General features: G+C 39.2%; 2 protein-coding genes across 3 annotated transcripts; one reads left to right on the top strand and one right to left on the bottom strand.

The window, feature by feature from the left end:
* The first annotated feature begins 28 nt into the window (after positions 1-28).
* On the top strand, positions 29-8,849 carry cep41 (centrosomal protein 41). 2 transcript variants are annotated; one of them, XM_041997902.1, is made up of 11 exons: positions 29-100; positions 378-441; positions 562-625; positions 1,850-1,911; positions 2,142-2,190; positions 2,268-2,412; positions 5,053-5,219; positions 5,291-5,358; positions 5,465-5,579; positions 7,142-7,357; positions 7,826-8,849. In XM_041997902.1, the coding sequence occupies exons 2-11, from the start codon at positions 412-414 to the stop codon at positions 7,942-7,944; spliced, it is 1,035 nt and encodes a 344-aa protein (XP_041853836.1). In that variant the 5' UTR covers positions 29-100; positions 378-411; the 3' UTR covers positions 7,945-8,849. The 2 variants fall into 2 exon arrangements, with proteins under 2 accessions (XP_041853836.1, XP_041853835.1); XM_041997901.1 differs by having other exon boundaries at positions 54-100; positions 578-625.
* A 5,277-nt stretch (positions 8,850-14,126) lies between these two features.
* On the bottom strand, positions 14,127-18,780 carry LOC121647238 (carboxypeptidase A1-like). Its single transcript, XM_041996499.1, has 11 exons — positions 18,693-18,780; positions 17,237-17,318; positions 17,024-17,158; positions 16,790-16,894; positions 16,435-16,536; positions 16,036-16,137; positions 15,826-15,936; positions 15,631-15,721; positions 15,032-15,231; positions 14,831-14,915; positions 14,127-14,452 (listed from the first exon to the last, which is right to left on the bottom strand). The coding sequence occupies exons 1-11, from the start codon at positions 18,755-18,757 to the stop codon at positions 14,265-14,267; spliced, it is 1,266 nt and encodes a 421-aa protein (XP_041852433.1). The 5' UTR covers positions 18,758-18,780; the 3' UTR covers positions 14,127-14,264.
* Between the last annotated feature and the right edge of the window lie 1,943 nt (positions 18,781-20,723).

Below are 20,723 nucleotides of genomic sequence, written 5' to 3'. Positions count from 1 at the left end.
AGAACTGGCAAATCAGCGCTAACATTATTAAATATGTAAATTAATGTTTAGTATACAGTTTGAAAATATGTCGCTGAACCGGACCCTCGGCAGTAAAGAGGTAAAGTTAACAAAATAACTACATTAATTATTTTATTCAGCTGATATGCAATGCATGCAGTGCAATGCAGAATTCGGGTACGCTTTTGTGAATATTGTGTGGAACATGAAACGATAATATAGCTATTCTAGCAAGCTAACTAGTTAGCTATTAAGTTACAATATCAAGGAATGCAGTTAGATTGATAAAGATAAATAGGCTATTTTCTTTTTTCTTAAAGGTGATAAATATGAGTTTTACGTTAAATGAAAACGTGAATGTTCTTTCTAACTCGCAGTATATGAAGAAAAGGATACCGAAAAATTCCAAGTATGACCACGTCACAACAAGGCTGGATACGGGTAACTTGACCATACACTGTCAACACCGATATGTGGTTGTTACCTATCTGTCCTAAAAAAGAAAATAATAATAAAATAAAAATTTCTTTTTCTCGGTGTGTGTCTCTCTTCTGCGTGTTGTTTGTGTCATGTTCAGGATGTAGCCTTACGAAGTATATGGAAAGATTGGAAGAGATGAGAAAAAGTGAGTAACTCTTTGGCAGGACATTGTCAGTGTCTTTATAAACACGTTTTATGTGTTTACCTGTTTGGGTTTTACATTTCATTGTATTTATTTCAAAAGTAAATCAGCAAATAACATTTAGCTTATCACCTAAAGAAATGCACCTATTTTTAATGAATTGTTGGCCTAAGTTAAGGTGGAATATATATGTATTAGAATATATGTCATGATCTTTTATTATTAAAACCCATTTTTAAAATTTATAAAAATAAGTAAATGGTAAAATAATAATAATAAAAAAAGCAACTTATATCAGTGTCATTTGGGGGGATACAGTGACAGTTGTTTTTGACCTAGTAAGAACAAAGACTTTACCCACAAGGCTGCTGCCCTACTATGTTGGACCCATGACTTTATTTCAGTCTATTGGGAGATTACAAACATCGTTTGTTCTGAACAGATGTGAACAGGTAGATCAGGTAGTCCAGTGGATAGTGGAAAACTCACACAGGATCCAATCCCAGCAAAATAAACCTTTCTAAGTATCTTTTTTCCCCCCAGTGAACTGCATAGGAATTATGTGGAGTACCTTTAAAGTAGCATTTGCCAACATGGCACTTGATTTGTTCCCCCAAGGATCTGTGAGTGTCTCTTCGCTGGTTGTCTGCACACTAGGGTACAGTTAAGTGGAGTACTTCTAACCCACTGATATTTCCCAGTTAAGTAAGGTCTTTGTGGACAGTGATCATCCTCTGATTTCTCAGGGATAAGCAACACTGTTTCATTCATTTTCCCAGCAGTGGATTGTACTGCTGTCCACAAAAAATGCTCTGTGGAAGTGGACCCAGACTATGGGGACATGTTGTCAAGGTCCCACCGGGGGTCTTTGTCAGAGTGTGATGTACTGAGGTTACACTGATCGTGCAGCACAGATAAAAACAGTCTGAGCGAGGTAGTGGGTGTACTGGTGGCAACTTCAGTTAGTTGGGAGGATGGGAACAAACGGGATAGAGCTGCACTTTAATGAAGCACTAGAGCGGGATGAGGAAAAGCAGGATCTTCAAGACCCAGGTAAATTGTATGTGATACTGGAGCGTTTAATTGTAATCCATGTGTCTTTCTTTGGCTGCAGTCGTCAGTGCAGAATAAGTGGAAAAATGTTTGTTTTCCACCCAACAGGACTGTTGGGTTTTATGCTCTTACAGACGTTTTCAGACGGCTGACTCTATTTTTGTTCTTTTCCAGATTATAGGTATCGAAAAGATGAAATCTTCAAAAGATTAAAGGTGACAACGTTTGCACAACTGGTAAGAATCATGGCAGTAAAATTTATATTGTGGAAGGGATGGAATGAAAGCAGTGAACAAACTTAATCTACAATAATTAATTAGTCATTAATTGACCACTTAAATGATTAGCTTTGAATATGTTTGGTTTATCTTCACTGACAGACTCCAGGGTGAATAATTCTTTCTTTTGAATGTTAATTTCTTGTTTTGTTTTAAATTTTCCTTCCTTATTTTGTTTGTCACATCAGATACTTCAGGTAGCCTCCGTTTCAGACCTGAATGAAAGTGAGATTAATGGTAAGTTACACAGTATACAAGGTAACATATCAGATGTATTTAGCATTGGTCACTACAATAATGATGCTAATTTGCAGATGGTGAATCGGTGCTGTCTGATGCGGATCTGGAATCCCTGTCTGAACACACCAATGGCTCCCTTCAGACATCACCACTGTCAGAGAATCAGGGTGAAGGGAGCAGCAAAGAGATCTGCCACTCCGCCAGGTCAACACTTCTAAGGTACAAACACTGTATTACCCTGTAAAGTTCTCCTGAACACAACACAACATATTACTTAAGGGTGCTTTAATCAGGAATCCTTTAGTTGGAAACGGTATTGGCTATATGCAGATAACATGGCCTATTTGAAGCTTAATATTGAATAACCAGTTTTAAAATGCAGAGATGAGATTGTATCTTAAACAGCCAACTTTTTTTTATACAGCTGGATAAATAAAATATGACAGTGTTGTAGACAAGAGCACAATTGTCTCAAATACTTGATATTAAAGCTGTGACAAGCTTTATACTCATGTAGCTTTCCAGTTAAACAAAATATACAGTTCTAAAATAAAGAACTACAATGAATCTAAAAGTGTAAAATATGCCCAGCAGGAATCGTCAGCAGAGCTTCTAGCACCTTCACTAGTTTGTATACTTACATGACACAAGAAAAAAAACGGAATTATAGTCTGATAAAATTTGGAATTTAAATATGCATGTAAAAGGGTTTTTCCATCCAAAGTTGCACAAAATCAAAGCTCTCAAAACTAGATTTGCTGTTGGAGGTGGAATTACCCATGCAAGTATACGCGCTGCTAGAAGCAGCCCATTAAAACCGCATCGACTTCAGTCTTGTAAAGCATTTCCAAACTGCTATGATAAAACACTGATTTAGTTACCCCAGCTTCATCTGGCAAAATCACAGTTCAAGTGACTTAAAGAAAACATCTGTGCAGTGAATTTGGCCTTTCATGGATGTATGATGATATCTCTCAGAGAATGAATTTGAAGTGTTTTTTTTTTTTTAGTCCTTAGTTTCAGTGCAGCAGATGTACTTCAATGAAACACTAATTTTCCAAGCTGTATCCACACCTCAACTGTAACATGCACGTAACTGCAGTCAGTGTCATCAGATTCAGGTTGTTTGCCTTTGAAAACTGATATTTTGGTCTGATTTTAAGACATTTGGAGATAAACTCTGTCCTTCACCTGTTTTAGGTAGATCATTTGTCACTGGGAAGCTCAATGAAACGGATGAGAATTGTTCCCTCTAACGCTTCATGACATCGGCGAGGCTTTCCTCATTGTTGCCATTTATTGTATTCAGTTGACAAATTATTCAGATGTCGACTGAAAATGATCTGTTAAGAATGAATAAGAGCATCCTTAATATTTCTTGTATTAGGGATTTAGTTTAATAGATAAATCTTATATAAGATGTTGCTTTATGATATATTGTTTACTCCTCAATGTTGAAGCAGGAGGTTAATCTACAAATTACACAGTATTGGACTTGTGTTTAAAGATCAGTGATATTTAAAGGCATGACCTTTTATTGATGTATATTCCCATTTTTATTATATACATATCTCTAGTTGGGAGACATGGAGGGTTCACAGGTAGAAACAAATGCAGGAACACTTGCCCAGACCCAACAATCACCACCATAACCTCAGTCACTGCTAGAACCCTATACCAACAAGTAGTAAATCCAGTTTTGTTTTTTGTTGTTTTTTTTCTCCTGTACCTCCACCCTCCTGTATGCTGCTTATCAAACTGCCTCCATCAGCTCCTCCCTGCTCTCTGAGCCCTTTCAGTATGAGAATCCCAGGAGTGTAACTCTATCTGCTCCACGGCGCGGGGGGGGGGGGCAGGCCAGGCCTTTGTAAGAGTACATTTTATGGGTTAGCATCGCATCATGGGGATAACAGGTGGAGATTGAAAGTAGGCCAACTTCTGTTCTGTTATTAACTGGCATTACTGGCAATAAATCCTGTTAAAATTGACTCATTTATTAAGAGTTTAATAGTTGTTGCCATTGGCTAGCTAGCTAGCTAGATAGATAGATAGATAGATAGATAGATAGATAGATAGATAGATAGATAGATAGATAGATGGATGCAGTATGGAATAAACAGTTCAGACATATTAAGATGTTATTAATAAGGATATGTACTGTTGAAAAGGGTTCTGTGGGTGAAGTGGTGAAAAAACATTGAACAGTGCAGATATGTGATCACCTCTCCCACATGGAAGATTTAATGTATAGAGTTCTAGTGAATGGGAATATTTTTCAACCCTTCCTTGTGACAGTGGAGCTGCACTAGTCTGTTTAACAAAAAGCTCCACTTTCTCTCCAGTGTTTTGTGCAGTGGGTGTGAGGAATTGTTCAGAATGGAGACAAGTTTATTCAGAGACCTCCTCCAGTCTCTAGTGTCTCCAGGAGATTAATTTAATAATTTAATCCTCTTAATCAGTTACAGTTAATAATTCAGTTACAGTTAAGCCTTGTAAAATGGTTCACTCCAGAAGCTATAAAAGGGTTATAAACACAGCCCCAAAACAAAGTATATACATAAAATACATTTATACATACATTTATCCTATCTAGTTTATCCAAAACTAGTAACCCTAAAACTACCTAAAATATATAACCTATATCTTTTTAAATATAATTTAATATTTTAAGTTTTTACACATCAGGCATCCCATGCATTGAATACAATAGTAAGGGTTATATTTTAAATTAAAAGGTATTGTAATTTATTTATTTATTTTTAAACATTGTGTTGTTATGAGTGTCCCAGCCATGTTTTGAGTCTGCTAATACTGTAGTTGTCTATGTTTAAATGGCCTCCTTCTGTTCTTCCTTGGCAGTGTTATTAGTGGTGTGGGAGAACTTAACTTAGACAAGAATAATCAGAAGATGGTGAATGAGTCTTCGCCCAGCCCTGCACCAGCTGACAGACTGTACCCAGACTGCCCCTACCTGCTGCTTGATGTACGGGACCGCGAGCAGTACGACTGCTGCCACATCATTAGTGGTGGGTGGCCAGAACATGCAGTTAGTTTTCTAGGTTTTTTATTTTCTTTTAATCACATCTCTTTTCTATAGCCCACAGTTTCCCCATCGCCATGTTGTCTCGGACAATGAACCCCTACACCAAAGAAGTGCTGGAATATGTATCTTTTATCACAAACTTCACAAAACCTGTACTTATAAATTCTTCATGCAACAAAATCTGCCTCTGGGGTTTGCTTTGTGCACCTTAACCCACAAACTGTGTAGAAAAATGCTCCAGGGAAGATCATCATCTTGTATGATGAAGATGAGAGAATAGCCAGCCAGGCGGCTACCATGATGTGTGAACGAGGATTTGAGAACCTCTTTATGCTCTGTGGAGGTAAGTTCTCATCTCACTGAGCAATTTAATCAGCAGGCTCTGTGATTGACCAGCGACCTGTCCAAGGTGTACCCTGCCTCTCACCTAGGCTGTTTCTCAATACCAAGTGCATTAAGAACATAGTTTTGTAACTTAAGTTTGACTAGGAAGTACATTTACTATACATTTACTTTACTATATTTGGAGCAGCAGCATATTTGATGACGTCAAATTTTTGCTGCGGAAAAATTTAAATTTGCATAAAAAATTGCACAAAAGGTACAGAGAGTTTAAAAATAAACAGCTGCTACTGGCAAGCGCTACCTTGACGCTGAGGAGGAAGCAGCGAAACCAAAGAAGAGGAAATGTTGAGATTTAAAAAAAAAAAAAAAAAAAACAAAAACAACATTATTGCCTAAAAAGTATTAAAGCCCACATTACATGATATAGAAAAAGTAATATATTAAAACAGAGCATAAAGTTATGAGCCTTCTCCTCTGCTATCTTGTTGTTTGTGCCACATTGCATTCTGGGAAAAGCAGGCTGCCTCAAGTCCACACAAGTCACCCCAGATACAGCCTTGAAATGGCGGAGCAAATACACATCCGGGCATTTGGAGCTTAATAGTCTTGATTTGAGTTGGAACAGCACTTGGGCCTCAACAGATGTTAAGAAACGACCCAAGTAGCAGCTGGAATAGGCTCTGAAAATGACTAGAAACATCTAAACCACAAATTAATTAAATCAGAAGTTTAAAAGTTCACAATTTTTTATAAGTAACAAAAATGCCCAGAGGGTGAGCAGGGGTGCAGTAAGGGGCACTTAAACGACACATTTCTGGACATGGAGACATTTCAACTTTTGCTTTTAAAACTATGATTTTACAGCTCTTGCAACCTGTTTCATTTGATATGTCTCAATTAGATAAATCCTTTAGCTTTGAGCTGCAGTTCAAATGTAAACTGGACAGAAATTACTCTCAGTAACTTTTAAAGCATGTGATTAGCATGGGATACCAGAACAAACTGCAAACTAAACCCACATTTCTACTCACCATGGTTATAGAGAAATTCTTGAGAATAGTTTGACCACAAACAGTTGGTACTGATTTCTCCCTTAAGAATAAACTCATTACAAGTCATGTACTAAAGTGGTGTCGGTGTGTTGAAACACAGCACAGACAAGAAGGCTGAAGTAATGTACGGCCAGCAGGTAGCTTAATACTAAGTCAGTAATTCCCCTGTCATATATCAGCTCCATCAACCCTTGGTGTCACCATCACTCCATTCATCTGTGTTTTAAGCATAAGAATTAGAGAAATAGTTAATACTTCCCACTTCTGAGGTACAGCAAAAGCAGAGTGAGAAGTTGAAGGTGGAAGAAAATAAAGATGGGTGAAAGACACCTGCAAATTTCTGTTGTCTTGAGATCAGGCAGCTTGTTTTCATGTGAGATGTTCATTCATCTTGTTGTATTGAATATTGGCCTTTGGCTTTCTGGAGATGGCCGTAAATGTTGTCTTTTTATTACTTAGCTGTTTTTAAGCTGCCGGTTCATCTCTTTCTTTTTTTGGTCCTTTTCAGGTCTCAAGGTAATCGCTCAGAAATTTCCCAGTGGAATGACAACAGGCTCCATCCCTACCTCTTGCCTGTCCCCTCCCAAATCATTGAAGGGGGGGAAACAGTCTGCGCCTCAGCAGCCAGCACAGGCAGCAGAGAAGAGGTGGCGGTTTACATCGGACGAGTTGTCACAGGTCCAGGAACAGCTGGAGAATATAGTCATCCCTAGTAGCTCGAACAGTAAGAGTCATTTCTGCACTCACAAAATAAGTTTAACCCTTTAACACCGGATCCAAAAATTAATGGACCAAAAATTTAACGCTTTTTAAACGAAACTCTTTATTTGGTCCTTTAACTAGATGGATGGAGGATGGATGGATGGATGGGTGGGTGGCTTGTGGGTGGGTGGGTAGGTAGGTAGGTAGGTAGATGGGTAGTTAGGTAGGTAGGTAGACGGGTAGGTAGGTAGGTAGGTAGGTAGGTGGATGGGTAGGTAGATGGGTAGGTAGGTAGGTGGATGGGTAGGTAGATGGGTAGGTAGGTAGGTGGATGGGTAGGTAGATGGGTAGGTAGGTAGGTTTCAGAAACTGTGTCACCAAATATGACACATTAAGTGTTAAAGGGTTAAAGTCACAAATCAAATTTTAAGAGCAACTGTAAGGACGCTGTTATAACATGTTCTTTTCTTCCCTGTGTGTTTTACGCCAGGTCGCATGTCCAGTCGCATATCAGCCAGCAGCGCCCCGTCGAAAGCCTTCAGCCAGCGGAGGTCCTCCACAGCTGGGAGAGACAGCTCCACGGTTCAGAGCAGTAGACCCTGGAAATAACCCCACCTACCGCTTGAGCACCAGTTGTACCTCCATCACAAAGTGCATACATCATTCATGTAATGACTTTGGGCTTTATTATCCAAAATAATGTCAAGGTGGACAAGAAGAATATTAACTGTATAACTACAGCCTCATTCTCTGCAAAAGAACTACTTCCACATTTGAACATTTAGATTAAATTGGCAGCTAAAAGTAAGGATAAACATTAATTATCATTGAGTAGTATTTTATGTAGTTATTCTTATAAATGGCGTACATTTGATTTTTTGCACAGTGCCTCGTCTGTGAACATAAGGAGTTTTGGCTCTTTTTGCACTTAATTTACTGTTTCTTGTAACACTATTTAACTTTGACCAGTGAATGAATCTGTGTAGTTTATATTTTACTTCTATTGATGGTTAGTTCAAAATTCAAGATACAAAAGACATAATTTGGTCAGATGTTTCAAAGCCACCAAATGTTTTTAAGACTAAGCAATATGCTGTGAATCTTTGTAATATATGAAATGTGTTGGTATTGTCGCCGAGCCTGATCAGCTTTAAGTTTTTAGTGTCATGCTGTCGTTATGTCCCACCAGCAGCCTTTATATGCACTTGCTGCAGTTGCTTTTGGAGACTGTGGGTTTATGTGTTCACACTGGCTGATTGAAGACTTTTTAAAGCCAGATGTCTGAAGCAAAACTGGAAACAAGGCTTGTTATCCTGTCTGCATTTATGGAACAAAATTTCTAATTTGTGGCCTTTTGTTTCGTGGGTGTATTTTTGGCTTGTTTAAGGTGATTTTATGAAAACGTGGACTTCAAAGTGCTTTTGAACAATGTCTTTTCACCATCAGTCTTAGCGCATATAAAGTGGTTGCATGATTTTATTTGTAAATCATTGTCAAATAAAGAGTCAAAGTATTTCTGTGGTTGCCAGAGGTGGTTTGTGAGATGCCACTTCACAGCTTTGTGATAAGGAATCATGCCTCTTTTAGTTCTGTTTTTATACAGCAATTCATGAAGCAGTCCCTCCACTCCCAAATTGTCAAAGGCGGTAGAGAATCTGTTTCATTACTCACAAGTTTAATTCCTATCTAAAATTCTTCGTGTAATAACAAAAAATGAGAAAAACTATAGTTAAAGGTGTGAGGACGGGCTGTGAAGAAGAGGAGGGTGGTGCAACTGGAACTACCGTAGCTTTAACCTGTCAAATGTGGGTTGGTTGGTATAAATGAAAACTTATTGGCCAGTTTGGCAAGCGACAAAAGAAGCAAATTCCTTCTGTTTGTTCTGTCAGTATTATCACTTCATTCCCATGAACACTATTCCATGATGTATCATCCATCCATTGGCTGCACATTTCCTTTAGTGTATTTAGTGTTGTTTATGAGCTACCACCTGAAGAAAGTGGCTGAATGAGGAGAGGAATTTAAACAAAATGACATGTAGAAGGAAAAAACAAAAATGTGGTTGGTTGAAAAGAACGGGGTTGGTCACAAGAAAAGAGGAGGTAGAGGAGGTTTTTAAAGTGTACCTACTTTTTGCGTAACTCCACCCACTGCCGAATTTGAAACATGTCTGAAACTGCAAGTGTTGTGGTGGGAGGTGTGGGGTGATCAGGGAGAGGAGAGTGGGCGGGTCGGGATACACAGGCAGAAATGATTGACAGACAGCAGCTCAGCTCACTGGCAAGATGCAAAACAAGATTCACAAAGCACCTATGCCTCAGAGTCTTTGAGAAGGAAGACTTTCACCCTCCTGAATCTCCTCAGCTACACATGAACCAGGTGGCCTTGAACCGTATCAGTCTGAGCCGTTAGCGCCGTTGCGCTGGCCTGTCAGCAGCTCCAGCAGCTCTGGAAAACTGTGGAGCCTCACGGCAGGTTGTGGCAGCTGCAGGAAGTGCTGCTGTAAGTTGCAGCTGCAACGATTTGAGCTGCTGTCTGTCGCCAGATAAGGATTAGCGGGTAAAGAATAAAGTCCGGTGTTACGTGTTACTTTAACACCCCTCAAAATAGAGATGGGATTTATGGCTCTTTGAAGGGAGCCGGATCTTGAGGAGCCGTTCATTTCAAAGAGCCATTCAAAAGACTGGCTCGTTCTCACAATATCTTACAAAATTTCACAATATATAAGAATGACAAACAATCAAAATATGTACCTATATAAAATCTATACAAAATTAAAAAATAATAGGAAAAATATAGATAAAAAAGGATAAACCTGAGCAGTCAGTGCAAATTCTAGTAAATGTTTTGGATAGAACTCACAGTATTTGTTTCCAAACAAAACTCTCTGCCCACAGATGCTTCACATGAATGGAGCGTGTTGAACATCAGACTTCTATGATGTCACAAATGTTATTTATTTTATTTTCATTTTACTCAACTGTACTACTTCTTATTTACTTATTTATTAGGGTCCGAGCCATACGAAGTATGGCGAGACCCTATTGTAGTTGAAATGTTTATTTTTCTCCTTCTTCTCCTAAGCGTTTCAACGCCAAATTTGACCCCCTAAACACCCATGAAAAGTTGTGAAACTTGGCACACACGTCAAGCCCCGCGTAACTCGGATATTATAAAGTCCGCATACACTTCAATGCAAAATTGGCTCAACAGCGCCACCTAGACACCAAAAAAAACACACAATGAATGGGGTCCGGAAAGTCTACTTCCACGTAGGAACACAAAACTCGGCACACACGTGTAACACCCCGAGTCGAGCTGAAAACTCAATGAAACAGCGGTTGTCATGGCAACAGGGCGCCCGCCATCTTGGTGTGTGCGGCCATTTTTTTCCCAGTTTTCGCACTTTACACACATCGTATTTGAACGAACTAGTCTGAGGGGATTCGTGCGACAGACTCCAAACTTGGTGGGAAGCTTCCTGACAAGTTGGGGACCAAACGCTCCTCAAATCTTTCTAATAGCAGAAAGCGTGTTACCGTGGCAACCGACGGAAAATGACCTTCTCGCCATGAAACACGGTTTGCTCATATCTCCATGGAAATACATGGGATCTGCACCAAACTTGCCAGTATTCATACGTGTGACACCCCAAGGCCAGCAAAGAAGTCAATCGAACACCTGTTGCCATGGCAACGGGGTGGCCGCCATCTTGGATTTCACTGACATTTGAACGAACTAGTATGAGGGGATTCGTGCGATTGACTTCAAACTTGGTGGGAAGCTTCCTGACAAGTTGGGGACCAAACGCTCCTCAAATCTTTCTAATAGGAGAAAGCGTGTTGCCGTGGCAACCGACAGAAAAAGCCTTCTCGCCATGAAACACGGTTGCTCATATCTCCATAGGAATACGTGGGAACTGCCCCAAAGTTCACAGTATTCATACCTGTCACACCCCAAGTCCAGCACAGAAGTCAATCGAACACCTGTTGCCATGGCAACGGGGTGCCCGCCATCTTGGATTTCACTGCCATTTGAACGAACTAGTCTGAGGGGTTTCGTGGGACTGACTCCAAACTTGGTGGGAAGCTTCCTGACAAGTTGGTGACTAAACGATCCTCAAATCTTTCTAATAGGAGAAAGCGTGTTCCCGTGGCAACCGACGGAAAATGACCTTCTCGCCATGAAACACGGTTTGCTCATATCTCCACAGGAATGAATGGGAACTGCACCAAACTTCACAGCATTCATACACGTTGGGTCCTTAACGCATTACACCACCTGTTGTCATGGCGACATCGGGTGGCGGGGTCCAGGCAGCTCGGACCCGATGGATGCCGCTTGCGGCTTTAATTCATTTATTTATTCATTCAGTCATTTTTAGCTGGAGTGGGGGTGGGGGGTGATTGGGCTTGGCGTGTGTGTGTGTGTATACATGTATGACTGTGTGAAAGATTTCATTGAGTGTTTTTATTCTTATGTTTTTAATCATGTAAAGAACTTTGTGTTGCCTATGGCATGAAAAGCGCTTTATAAATAAAGTTTGATTTAATTTGATTTGATGAAGGCAGTGTCAAAAACTTGTATATAAAAAGAATGGCTCACAAATGAACAGCTCACAGCTGTGAATCCGTTCCCACTGTTCATTTAAAAGAGTCATTCAAAATTATCGATTCGTTCATGAACCTCAAACCTCAAAAGCACAAATCCGTCCCATTGGAGGAATATTTCATCAGAAATTCTGTGAAAGAATAGAAGTCTGAAACTAGCAAATCTACACCATATAAGTTCGCATCCCTTCATATGCGTTACTGGGAGTGGTTTACTATGCCTCCTAGGTGAGAACCCATCTGTTTGCATCTGGAGAGAGGTGCTGTGGGGTTTTTAAAATTTTTTCGTAAGGTATAACCTCTTTATATCACGAAAAACATAACCTGGTTTTACCCTGTAGAGGGCATTATGAGCCATTTTTTACTCACAAAATAAATAATAAAATACAAATTTTATCAACAGTATATGTAGTTTCCATCACAGTTAAGTAACACTGTGTTGTTTAAAGCTTAAAAAACAATTTTTTTGGTGCACTACCCCTTTAGGATGCAACATTAACAGTTGTTTTGGGGACACCAAATCTCCTTCCCTTGTGTCACAAGTTGAAATGATCAGACTGATATCTGACAGTTCTTTGGTCTAATAAGGCAAAAACTCTGTATGTATTATAAGCATCGGGTACTGCTCACTATTGCTGTCCTACGGTGAAGCACAGTTGTTGTAGTGTCATAGCATAGATGTGATTTTTAGACGGAGCTATCTGGAGATTAATCAAAGCTTGGACTACGTTCACACTGCAGGTGTCAGTGTCTCCCATGTCCAAATCTAATTTGTGCTGTTCAGTCTGTAATAAAAAGATTATATATGGGTTGCATATGGGCAAAAAAGTCAGATTTGAGTCACTTTTGCCTGCAGTGTGAATGGAGTCTAGAGAAAAATTAGTGCAACCCCAATACAGAGCAATTTCAAGAAATCCTGGATTGCAGAGACTTGAGACTTCTAAAAAAAACACTCAAGCTACCATTGCTATGAAAGATAGATAGAGTTTTTATTTATTCAGGATAACTAGCTATTCTATTTATACAATAAAGGTTCGCTATCATAGCTATCAAGAATTGTACGTTTTTGAGTCTGCAGAGCTTTACCCAAAAATTACTATCCTTGATAGCTGTGATTGCTAACCTTGACCAACTAAAATAGCTAGTTTTCCAAGCTATTTCGGAATAAACAAAAACTGTAGCTATCTTTGCTATCAAGACTGTAGTTACTGTCTCACACACTGCTGTCACTACTGCATAAAGGCTTGTTAAGTCCCATACTTAGCTGTCTGTTATCCTCAGTGTTTTGTTAAATGTTTTTAAAGGCTAACGTTAAGAAGTGTATATTATAAGGGCAACCATTTTCAGTAGACATTACCATTAATCAGAGTTCTCCTATGCCTATGAGCTAACATTTAGCTCAGCTACATAATGACGATGTGACATTTGGTGCTCGAAATTAACTTCTTCTATCAGCAGCCAATATGGCTGATAGATTGTTGAAGTTACCAGCCTATCCGAATATCCCATTAGCCATTTTTTTCAGATCATCCAGATTATGAATGCAAATGAATAAATTTAATCATGCATGCTCCTTTAAAATAAGTGAATGACTTTTTTTTCTTCTTGTAATGAAAATGGAAAACAGCAAGAACATTCTCTTTTCTACCAGTCTTGGTCGTTGTTGTTTTCAGGCTGTCCATGTGACATTGGGCAGTTTTGCTGTCTTTCACAGACTCCACCTTAGTCCCAACAATGAAATTAATGATTTTTTTCTTTTGTGTAGATGCAGCAATCCTTATAATATATTTAGTTTTTGTTTTCTTGGTTGAACACCAGCCACTCATGACCCAAAAGCCATTTTCTATTAAACATGGTACTTTTCTTTGTCTCACCTCCTTTGTCTTTAAAGAGTGACCCAATGTCCACACATTAACTACAGCCAACCTGGCATTATACTGGGCCCATTTTTTCTTTTAGTATCTTTTGATGTGGGGAATCTGGTTTTATGTTGCGTGCTTTAGTTTTTTCTATATGTACAACACTATGGTAACCATGTGTTTGGTATATAAATAAAGTGGACTAGACTAGACCTCTTTTTTGCAATTGTTGATGGAAATCTGCAGTGTCAAGTGAGACGTGTAATTATACAAAACTTATGTAATATGCTTCTAAATTATATTTAAAAAAAATAATCAAAACTAGTTTTCCAGCATTTATTTCTTTCTTTCTCTGTCTTTGCTGTTCAGGATATTAAGAGATTCACATTTTAGCTTTTGACATTCACTGCAAAGGTTTCATCATTGTGGGGTCCAGCCGTTCCAGATGCAAACACACACATTAATATGGGTTCTTGAAGGTGTAATCCATGATGGCCTTCAAAGCCAGCCATGTCTCCTCAGCTGTGGGGATAATCTGACTGGCTGGCAAGAGGAAGCCGAAGTCGCCAGTGTCCCTCAGCTCGAAGGTGTACGAGTACTTGATGCCCTGGTTGTACGTCCAGTCAATGGTGCCACCACTGGCTTGATCTGCAAAGACAACAGGTATATATATATATATATATGTGTGTGTGTGTGTGTGTGTGTGTATGATATGAAATATGATATAAGCATAATACCTAATGCATTAATGAAAATACATATGATCATAAGTAAAACAACTTCATTATGTAATTGTGTTATTGAGAAACAATATGGTTTAAATTACACTTATTTATCTAAAAAAATGTCTAGTTGTTAATAATGTCATCTAAAAGGATAGTTTATTAAATATAAACATGTTGTTCATGTACTTGTATTTTTATTTATTTTTTGCACTAAAACAAAGGGGAAAGTGTTAATTGATTCTAGGTAATTCTTAGTTATTTAGGGTTAATTAGGGTTAATTGACTCTAATTTGAAACTTACAGATGGTGTTGATGATGCTGCCAAATCTGTAGCGAGTTCCATACAAAGAGGCCAGGTCAGTGATGGCCTTCTGAGCCAGTTTGTGCTGTGAAAAGAGATGGTAGTTTCACTTCTTTGTTACTAAAGGATATTCTTACACTTTTTAGTACTCCTTGAAAATCCTCTTTGGGATGAAAGAAATAAGAAAGGGGGTTTTCCCACCAGCTCAGCGTTGTCTTTGGCAGGGGTTTTGGTGTAGCCATAGGGGTACAGGAGCATCTGAGAGTAGGAATGGATGGATACGAAGGCCTTGATGTTGCCGTGAGACTTCACAAAGTCAGTGATGGACTTGACTTCAGACTCAGAGTGAGCACTGGGTCCACGATAAATCTCTGAGCAGGGATCGCTGCTGGAACCAGGTCCTATATATGTGAATAAAAATGTCAGAACAAATAAAAGGCAATGAAAGAACATACCTGGATTCCTGTAATCACTGGGAATCAATGCAAAAAAAAAAAAAAAAATGCCCGAAGGAGTCCATGAAAAGCCTTGGAATTATTGTTGTGGATATTAATCAGATCTAATCTGACGATTTCTGGGATTGTAACAGCATTGCTTGTCATGTCATGTCATTTGTGAAAAAATGAATTTTATACAATAAAAACACCAGATTAAAGCCAACATGTGTAGGTTCTTCAGTTCAGAACTTCAGTGCCATCCAGTGGTTGTTATCACTCAAAGCAGTGGATTAGGAGCTTTCTTTACAGAATACTATTTTTACTTTTTTATTTATTTTTTTTTTGCAAAGCAAAATGCATCACCTCCAAAGCCAGCATTCCAATTTCTGTTGGGATCCACCCCCACACACCGGGAGCCAGGGTTAGGCTTCCTGGTCTTACGCCACATGCGGTTCTGAAGAAAAGAATTGAGATAACTCAACAAAAGCTACTGCTCTGAGATTTCATGCTACTTGAGTACTGTAGATGAGGAAAAATGTCAGGCGATGACTGTCTTACATTACTGTGAGTGAAGCTGTATCCATCGGGGTTGGTCACAATCTCCAGGAAGATGTCCATCTTGTCAAGGATGGCAGTGAGAACAGGGTCACGTCCATAATCAGTCACAATCTGATGACCAAATCAAATAGAACATGATATCATTGCAACAGGCTGGTGGTCAGATGTGGTACAGACAGAAAATAGAATAAATAGAGTTTATCAAAGCACCTTCTTGGCAAACCAGGTGCCGCTGGCCTGAGTGACCCACTCCCTGGAGTGGATTCCAGTGTCAATCCAGATGGCAGGACGGTTGGTTCTACCGGTGCTGAACTAAGACACAGGAAGGAAAAGGTGTAGTCACACAGATAACAGATATGTCATTGGCATGAATGAATGCATGGGCATTCACGTTTGTGTTGTTCTTACTCTCAAATGTAAGTCGCTTTGGATAAAAGCGTCTGCTAAATGACTGTAGAATAGAATACAATAGAATTGAATAGAACAGAATGTCAGAAGTTTTGGTTTGTTAATCATTTAGTAGTTTTGTAAAAGCAGTACTTACTATTTTCTAATTAATTTGTTAGTACATACCCTTTAATAACAGTTTTTTCTTTTTATTCATCTCACCTTCAGCACATTGAGGGGACGGCCCTCAAAGCTCCGACCGATCACTATCTTGCTGACCGTGTTGGGATTCTCAGTCACCAGCATGTCCTGGAAATTGTAGATCTGAAAACAAAATCAGCCTCCAAATATTCATTTTACAGCTGGGAATGTCATTAATCATTTAAGCTGCAACAAGTTTGCCATTAAATCACTTTCTATGTTACAAAATAGATGTGCACCAGACATATTTTTCTTGCCTTACATGATTGTACTGTTACCAGATTCACCCCCCACAGTAAGTTTTAAGTCAGGTTTTATCTTAACTATTAAATCAAAAGTTTGCTTCACTGTATCCAGAGGAAATGTGTGCACTTACCTCAGCAAGGTTGTGGTACTTGGAGTAGTCAAAGTTGTCAGTGCTTCTGGGCTTAGCGACACCAGCAGCAGACTTCATCTCCTTCTTCTCCTCATCTACCAGCACCTGCAGAATGACTGATTAAGTAATGGTTCAGAAACTCAAATTCTGGTCCATGACGGAACACAATTAGTACTATTCTTTCAATCAATAAACAGACTTAAGATTCCAAACTGTGTAAATCTTATGGTCTACCTGCAGGTCTTGGATCATAACATAGTACTGGATGTCCAGGCTCTCCAAGTAACCTTTGACAGACTGCAGGCTGTGGTAGGGAACTCTGACATCCACAGTAGAGGACACACCAGTGACCTGTCTCCAGAAGTCCAGCTAAAAGAATGTGTATGGATATTTTACATTTCTGAATCTTAATGTTCATCAGATAAGAGTTTATTTTCAATCAAGAACCTCAAATTCCATCATGTCCTCCAGGTTTTTGACAAAAGACAGCTGGACGTCATCCTTCACAGAGATCCGCAACACCTGATGCCTGCACAAAGATTACCACACAATTTTACAACCTTTTACTCAACAAAAAGGCTGAAGCAAGATTACTTTGCAGCTTCTGCTTCTGTTGAAGTTGCATGGCAACAGAATCAGCTCATTACACCATCCCACTATCAAAGCAAGTAACTCCCCTTGGTTTTGGGTTTAATTATTTGTGTACTTGCAAGCAATTTTACCAGCTGGTGGGGCAAAAACAGAAAACTTTATAACTTGAAAAGCACACAAACAATTTGATTATACATAGAAAGTTGGAAGGTATATATATATATATATATATATATGTGTGTGTGTGTGTGTGGGGTGGGTTCCAGGGGTGTGTGGCTGGAATGTTGGGGCGGGTACTGGCTTGCTCCGGGTGGTTGTCTGGGGCGGTCTGGTCCTTCTGGGCTGGTCCAGGCTGTTTGCTGTGGTTGCCGTGGATGGCCGGTGCCTGGCGGGGTCAGTGGCTACTGATCTTGGATTGCCAGGGCCTGTGCCATGTGACTGCAAGGGGCTCTGTCTGGGGCTTTCCTCTGCCGCTCTCGGACTGGGTCCAGGGTGGTCTTTGGGGCTTGGGTTCGCGCACCAGGATTGCTGCCGATCACACAGGTCTCTGGGCCGCCATAGTCTGCCTTTAGCCTCTGGAGAAGCGTAGTTACATTTGCAGGATAACAATCATCTCTGATCACTCCTCATTGCTTGTACTCTGCATGCTGACACAGTCCGAGTTGTCCAGTGGGTTTATACACTAAGAGCTACTTTTGTTTAGGTTTGTTTTGTTTGTGTGTGTTTCTGGTATTTTGGTTGTTGCTGTGATACGTGGTGTTGTTTCTGTCTTGGCTGGTTAGTTAGTTAGTTAGTTAGTTAGTTAGTTAGTTAGTTAGTTAGTTAGTTAGTTAGTTAGTTAGTTAGTTAGTTACTTAGTTAGTTAGTTAGTTAGTTAGTTAGTTAGTTAGATGGATTGAAGTTGGATTGAAGGGTTGTTGATTCTATGTGTTGTATCTCGGTCTCATCCTTCTTTTTTCTACTTTCCTTTTTACTTCTCTTCATTATTCTCCTATTTTTTCTGTCCCCTCCATTGAGGTCCAGCTAGATTACAGAAATTCCATAATTTAAAATAAATAAATAAGACGAATAAATAAATCAGATTATCAAAAGGAGCCTTATACTCATAAAGCTCCCCTTGGCGAAGCAAATTAATCATTTAGTTTGGCACAACACAGCAGCCAGGCTATCATTCTGCTTGCTATGATGCTGGACAGTACAAGTTATATATATATATGTATATATATATATATATATAAAGACAAACTTTAATGTAATTAAATGTATTCTCACCTAATTCACTGGTAAAGTGCTGCAAAACAACCTCACTTACCCCTCAAATGTCTCCTTGCATAGAACAGCTACAAAAAGTACGTTGACTGTGAGCAGCCCCCTCATCGTGGCCAAGTGGTATGAACCCAGCCGAGATCATGAAGCAGGCATTTTATGCAGGAGTGTGACAGGTCACGTGTTCTTACCTTGTTGAGGAACATAGACATGATCATGACATACCCACAGTTGCACCATGCACTTGCAGCTCATGTTGTTGACAGTCTGAAGTTGGTCCAGGTTTCAACAAAAGGAAGGTTGTCCAGGGTCTGCTGGTTCTTAATTTATTTATCATATTTACATTTTGTAAACCCAGTGTTGTCAAATAAGTATAGAGTGTTTGAGAATCCAATTTGAAATTGTCTAAAACTTCAGACCCTTGCACTTCACAGGTTAGAGAAGAAAAAGGTGACCTAAGGGTGAACCTCTTCATCAAGAGGCCCCCTACACAGAGCAGGGCTCAGATAAATGTATTTTTGCAATGGTGGAAGAATTTCTTCATTCTTAAGTCCCAAGTCTGTAGTTTGTCTCTCTTACCTATGGTTTCTTTTATTAGTTGCTTTAATCTTCAAAAAGAAAATACGTGGATATGTGAGTCCCCAAAAGCTCAATTCTTGGGCCAATTTTATTTTCATTGTACAGTTAAGTTAGGGTTAGACAAATTACAGACTTGGGACTTAAGAGTAAAGAAATATTCTGGGTCGAATTAAATTAACAATGAAACATGTCATGACACATAGTTAAAAGAGGACCCAAATGCAGAGTTCACAGGCAGGCAGCAAATGGATGTTAAAGCTGGAAACAGGACGGACAGTGCTGATGCCTTGAAGTGTGTGTCAGGAAATCAAAAAGTTTTTGTGAAGCACACGTCGAGGCTTGTGTTGTTTATGGTGAGTGACGACATCTATGACATTTGAATCCTTGCAGCATATAGCATTTCAGGAGGCAGAATTAATTTTGTTAACAGATATAAAGCCTACAGAATCTCCTCACAATTTGTGATATTTATGTCAAGGAAGTTCACTTTGATATGTGTATAATTCTACGTCCATGAAACATTATTTAGAATTTATCAGCCAAGAAACACTTCTGTGTGCTGTTTACAAAGTGGACAAAACACAGTCGGGATGTGTTATCTTGTACTCACATGAGAAAAAACAATGCATAGATTACCTTTTTAGGAACATTTTTAGAAAGTTTGGTCATTTTTACTTTCTTATGCACATCATTCTTAAATATATTTGCCCTTAAAACAAAATGATCAAAATTAACCCTGTGATTCTGTTGATAGAGTGTTTTAAAGAAATCAAAGATGGGGTGGTTTTTAACTTTTTAAATTTAAACAATGGCAAATCAAAGACCATAGACTCCATTGTGTTCCCAATAGTCCCAACAGGACTCATGTGCTATCTCATCTTAATTTGGGTCCCTTACAGCAATTTGTTAAACCCATTATTACAAATCTTGATGATTTTAAACTTGACAGGCAGATTAACTGTGTTGTGAAATCCCATTTTGAAAGGTCCCATATTATACATTTTTTCAACAATTTCATTTGGGTGTCAGAGGTCCAACAAAATTGTTTTCAAAGTGTATTACCCCAAATTCAGCCTTGGTCCTTAATTTCAGCCATTCCAAAAGTAGCTCTAGTGAGCTCTACTGAGAACGGGCTGTTTCTGTGTCTGAACCTTTAAATTTTCATGAATGGTGCCTGTCCATGCCCACTCTATGCCCCTCTCTGGGAGAAGAGCTGGCTTTTGCTGGCACCCGCTCTGTGATTTTAGAGGGCAGGCTCAGCTATCTGGGAGGATGGGTCAAAAGCAGTATCCACTACCGGGGGGAGTAGTTATTTCCCTTCGTGATGCCACAAAGGGAAAGATCTCAGACTCATTTGTTTGAGCATATATTTACTAAAAAGTGGAGCAAGCAACTGAGAGAGGTGACAGAATTTTCTCATTTTTGGACCCCATACACAGGCTATAAGGACACATGACTATTTCAAAACCTTTAGAAAGTGAATTTTTCATAATGTGGG

The sequence above is a fragment of the Melanotaenia boesemani genome, chromosome 10, assembly GCF_017639745.1.
Source record: "Melanotaenia boesemani isolate fMelBoe1 chromosome 10, fMelBoe1.pri, whole genome shotgun sequence".
In the NCBI taxonomy this organism is placed as follows: Eukaryota; Metazoa; Chordata; class Actinopteri; order Atheriniformes; family Melanotaeniidae; genus Melanotaenia; species Melanotaenia boesemani.
Note: the sequence above shows the minus strand (reverse complement) of the source record. Positions and strands in the feature narration are given on the sequence as shown.

Excerpts from the sequence above, each read along its gene's own strand:
- cep41 (XM_041997901.1), top strand. The coding sequence starts at position 68 with ATGTCGCTGAACCGGACCCTCGGCAGTAAAGAG. Across the intron at positions 626-1,849 it reads ATTGGAAGAGATGAGAAAAA|ATTATAGGTATCGAAAAGAT; the intron begins GTGAGTAACTCT and ends GTTCTTTTCCAG. Across the intron at positions 2,191-2,267 it reads GAATGAAAGTGAGATTAATG|ATGGTGAATCGGTGCTGTCT; the intron begins GTAAGTTACACA and ends GCTAATTTGCAG.
- LOC121647238 (XM_041996499.1), bottom strand. The coding sequence starts at position 18,757 with ATGAGGGGGCTGCTCACAGTCAACGTACTTTTTGTAGCTGTTCTATGC. Across the intron at positions 15,722-15,825 it reads ACAGCTTCACTCACAGTAAT|AACCGCATGTGGCGTAAGAC; the intron begins GTAAGACAGTCA and ends TCTTTTCTTCAG. Across the intron at positions 14,916-15,031 it reads CCAAAGACAACGCTGAGCTG|CACAAACTGGCTCAGAAGGC; the intron begins GTGGGAAAACCC and ends CTCTTTTCACAG.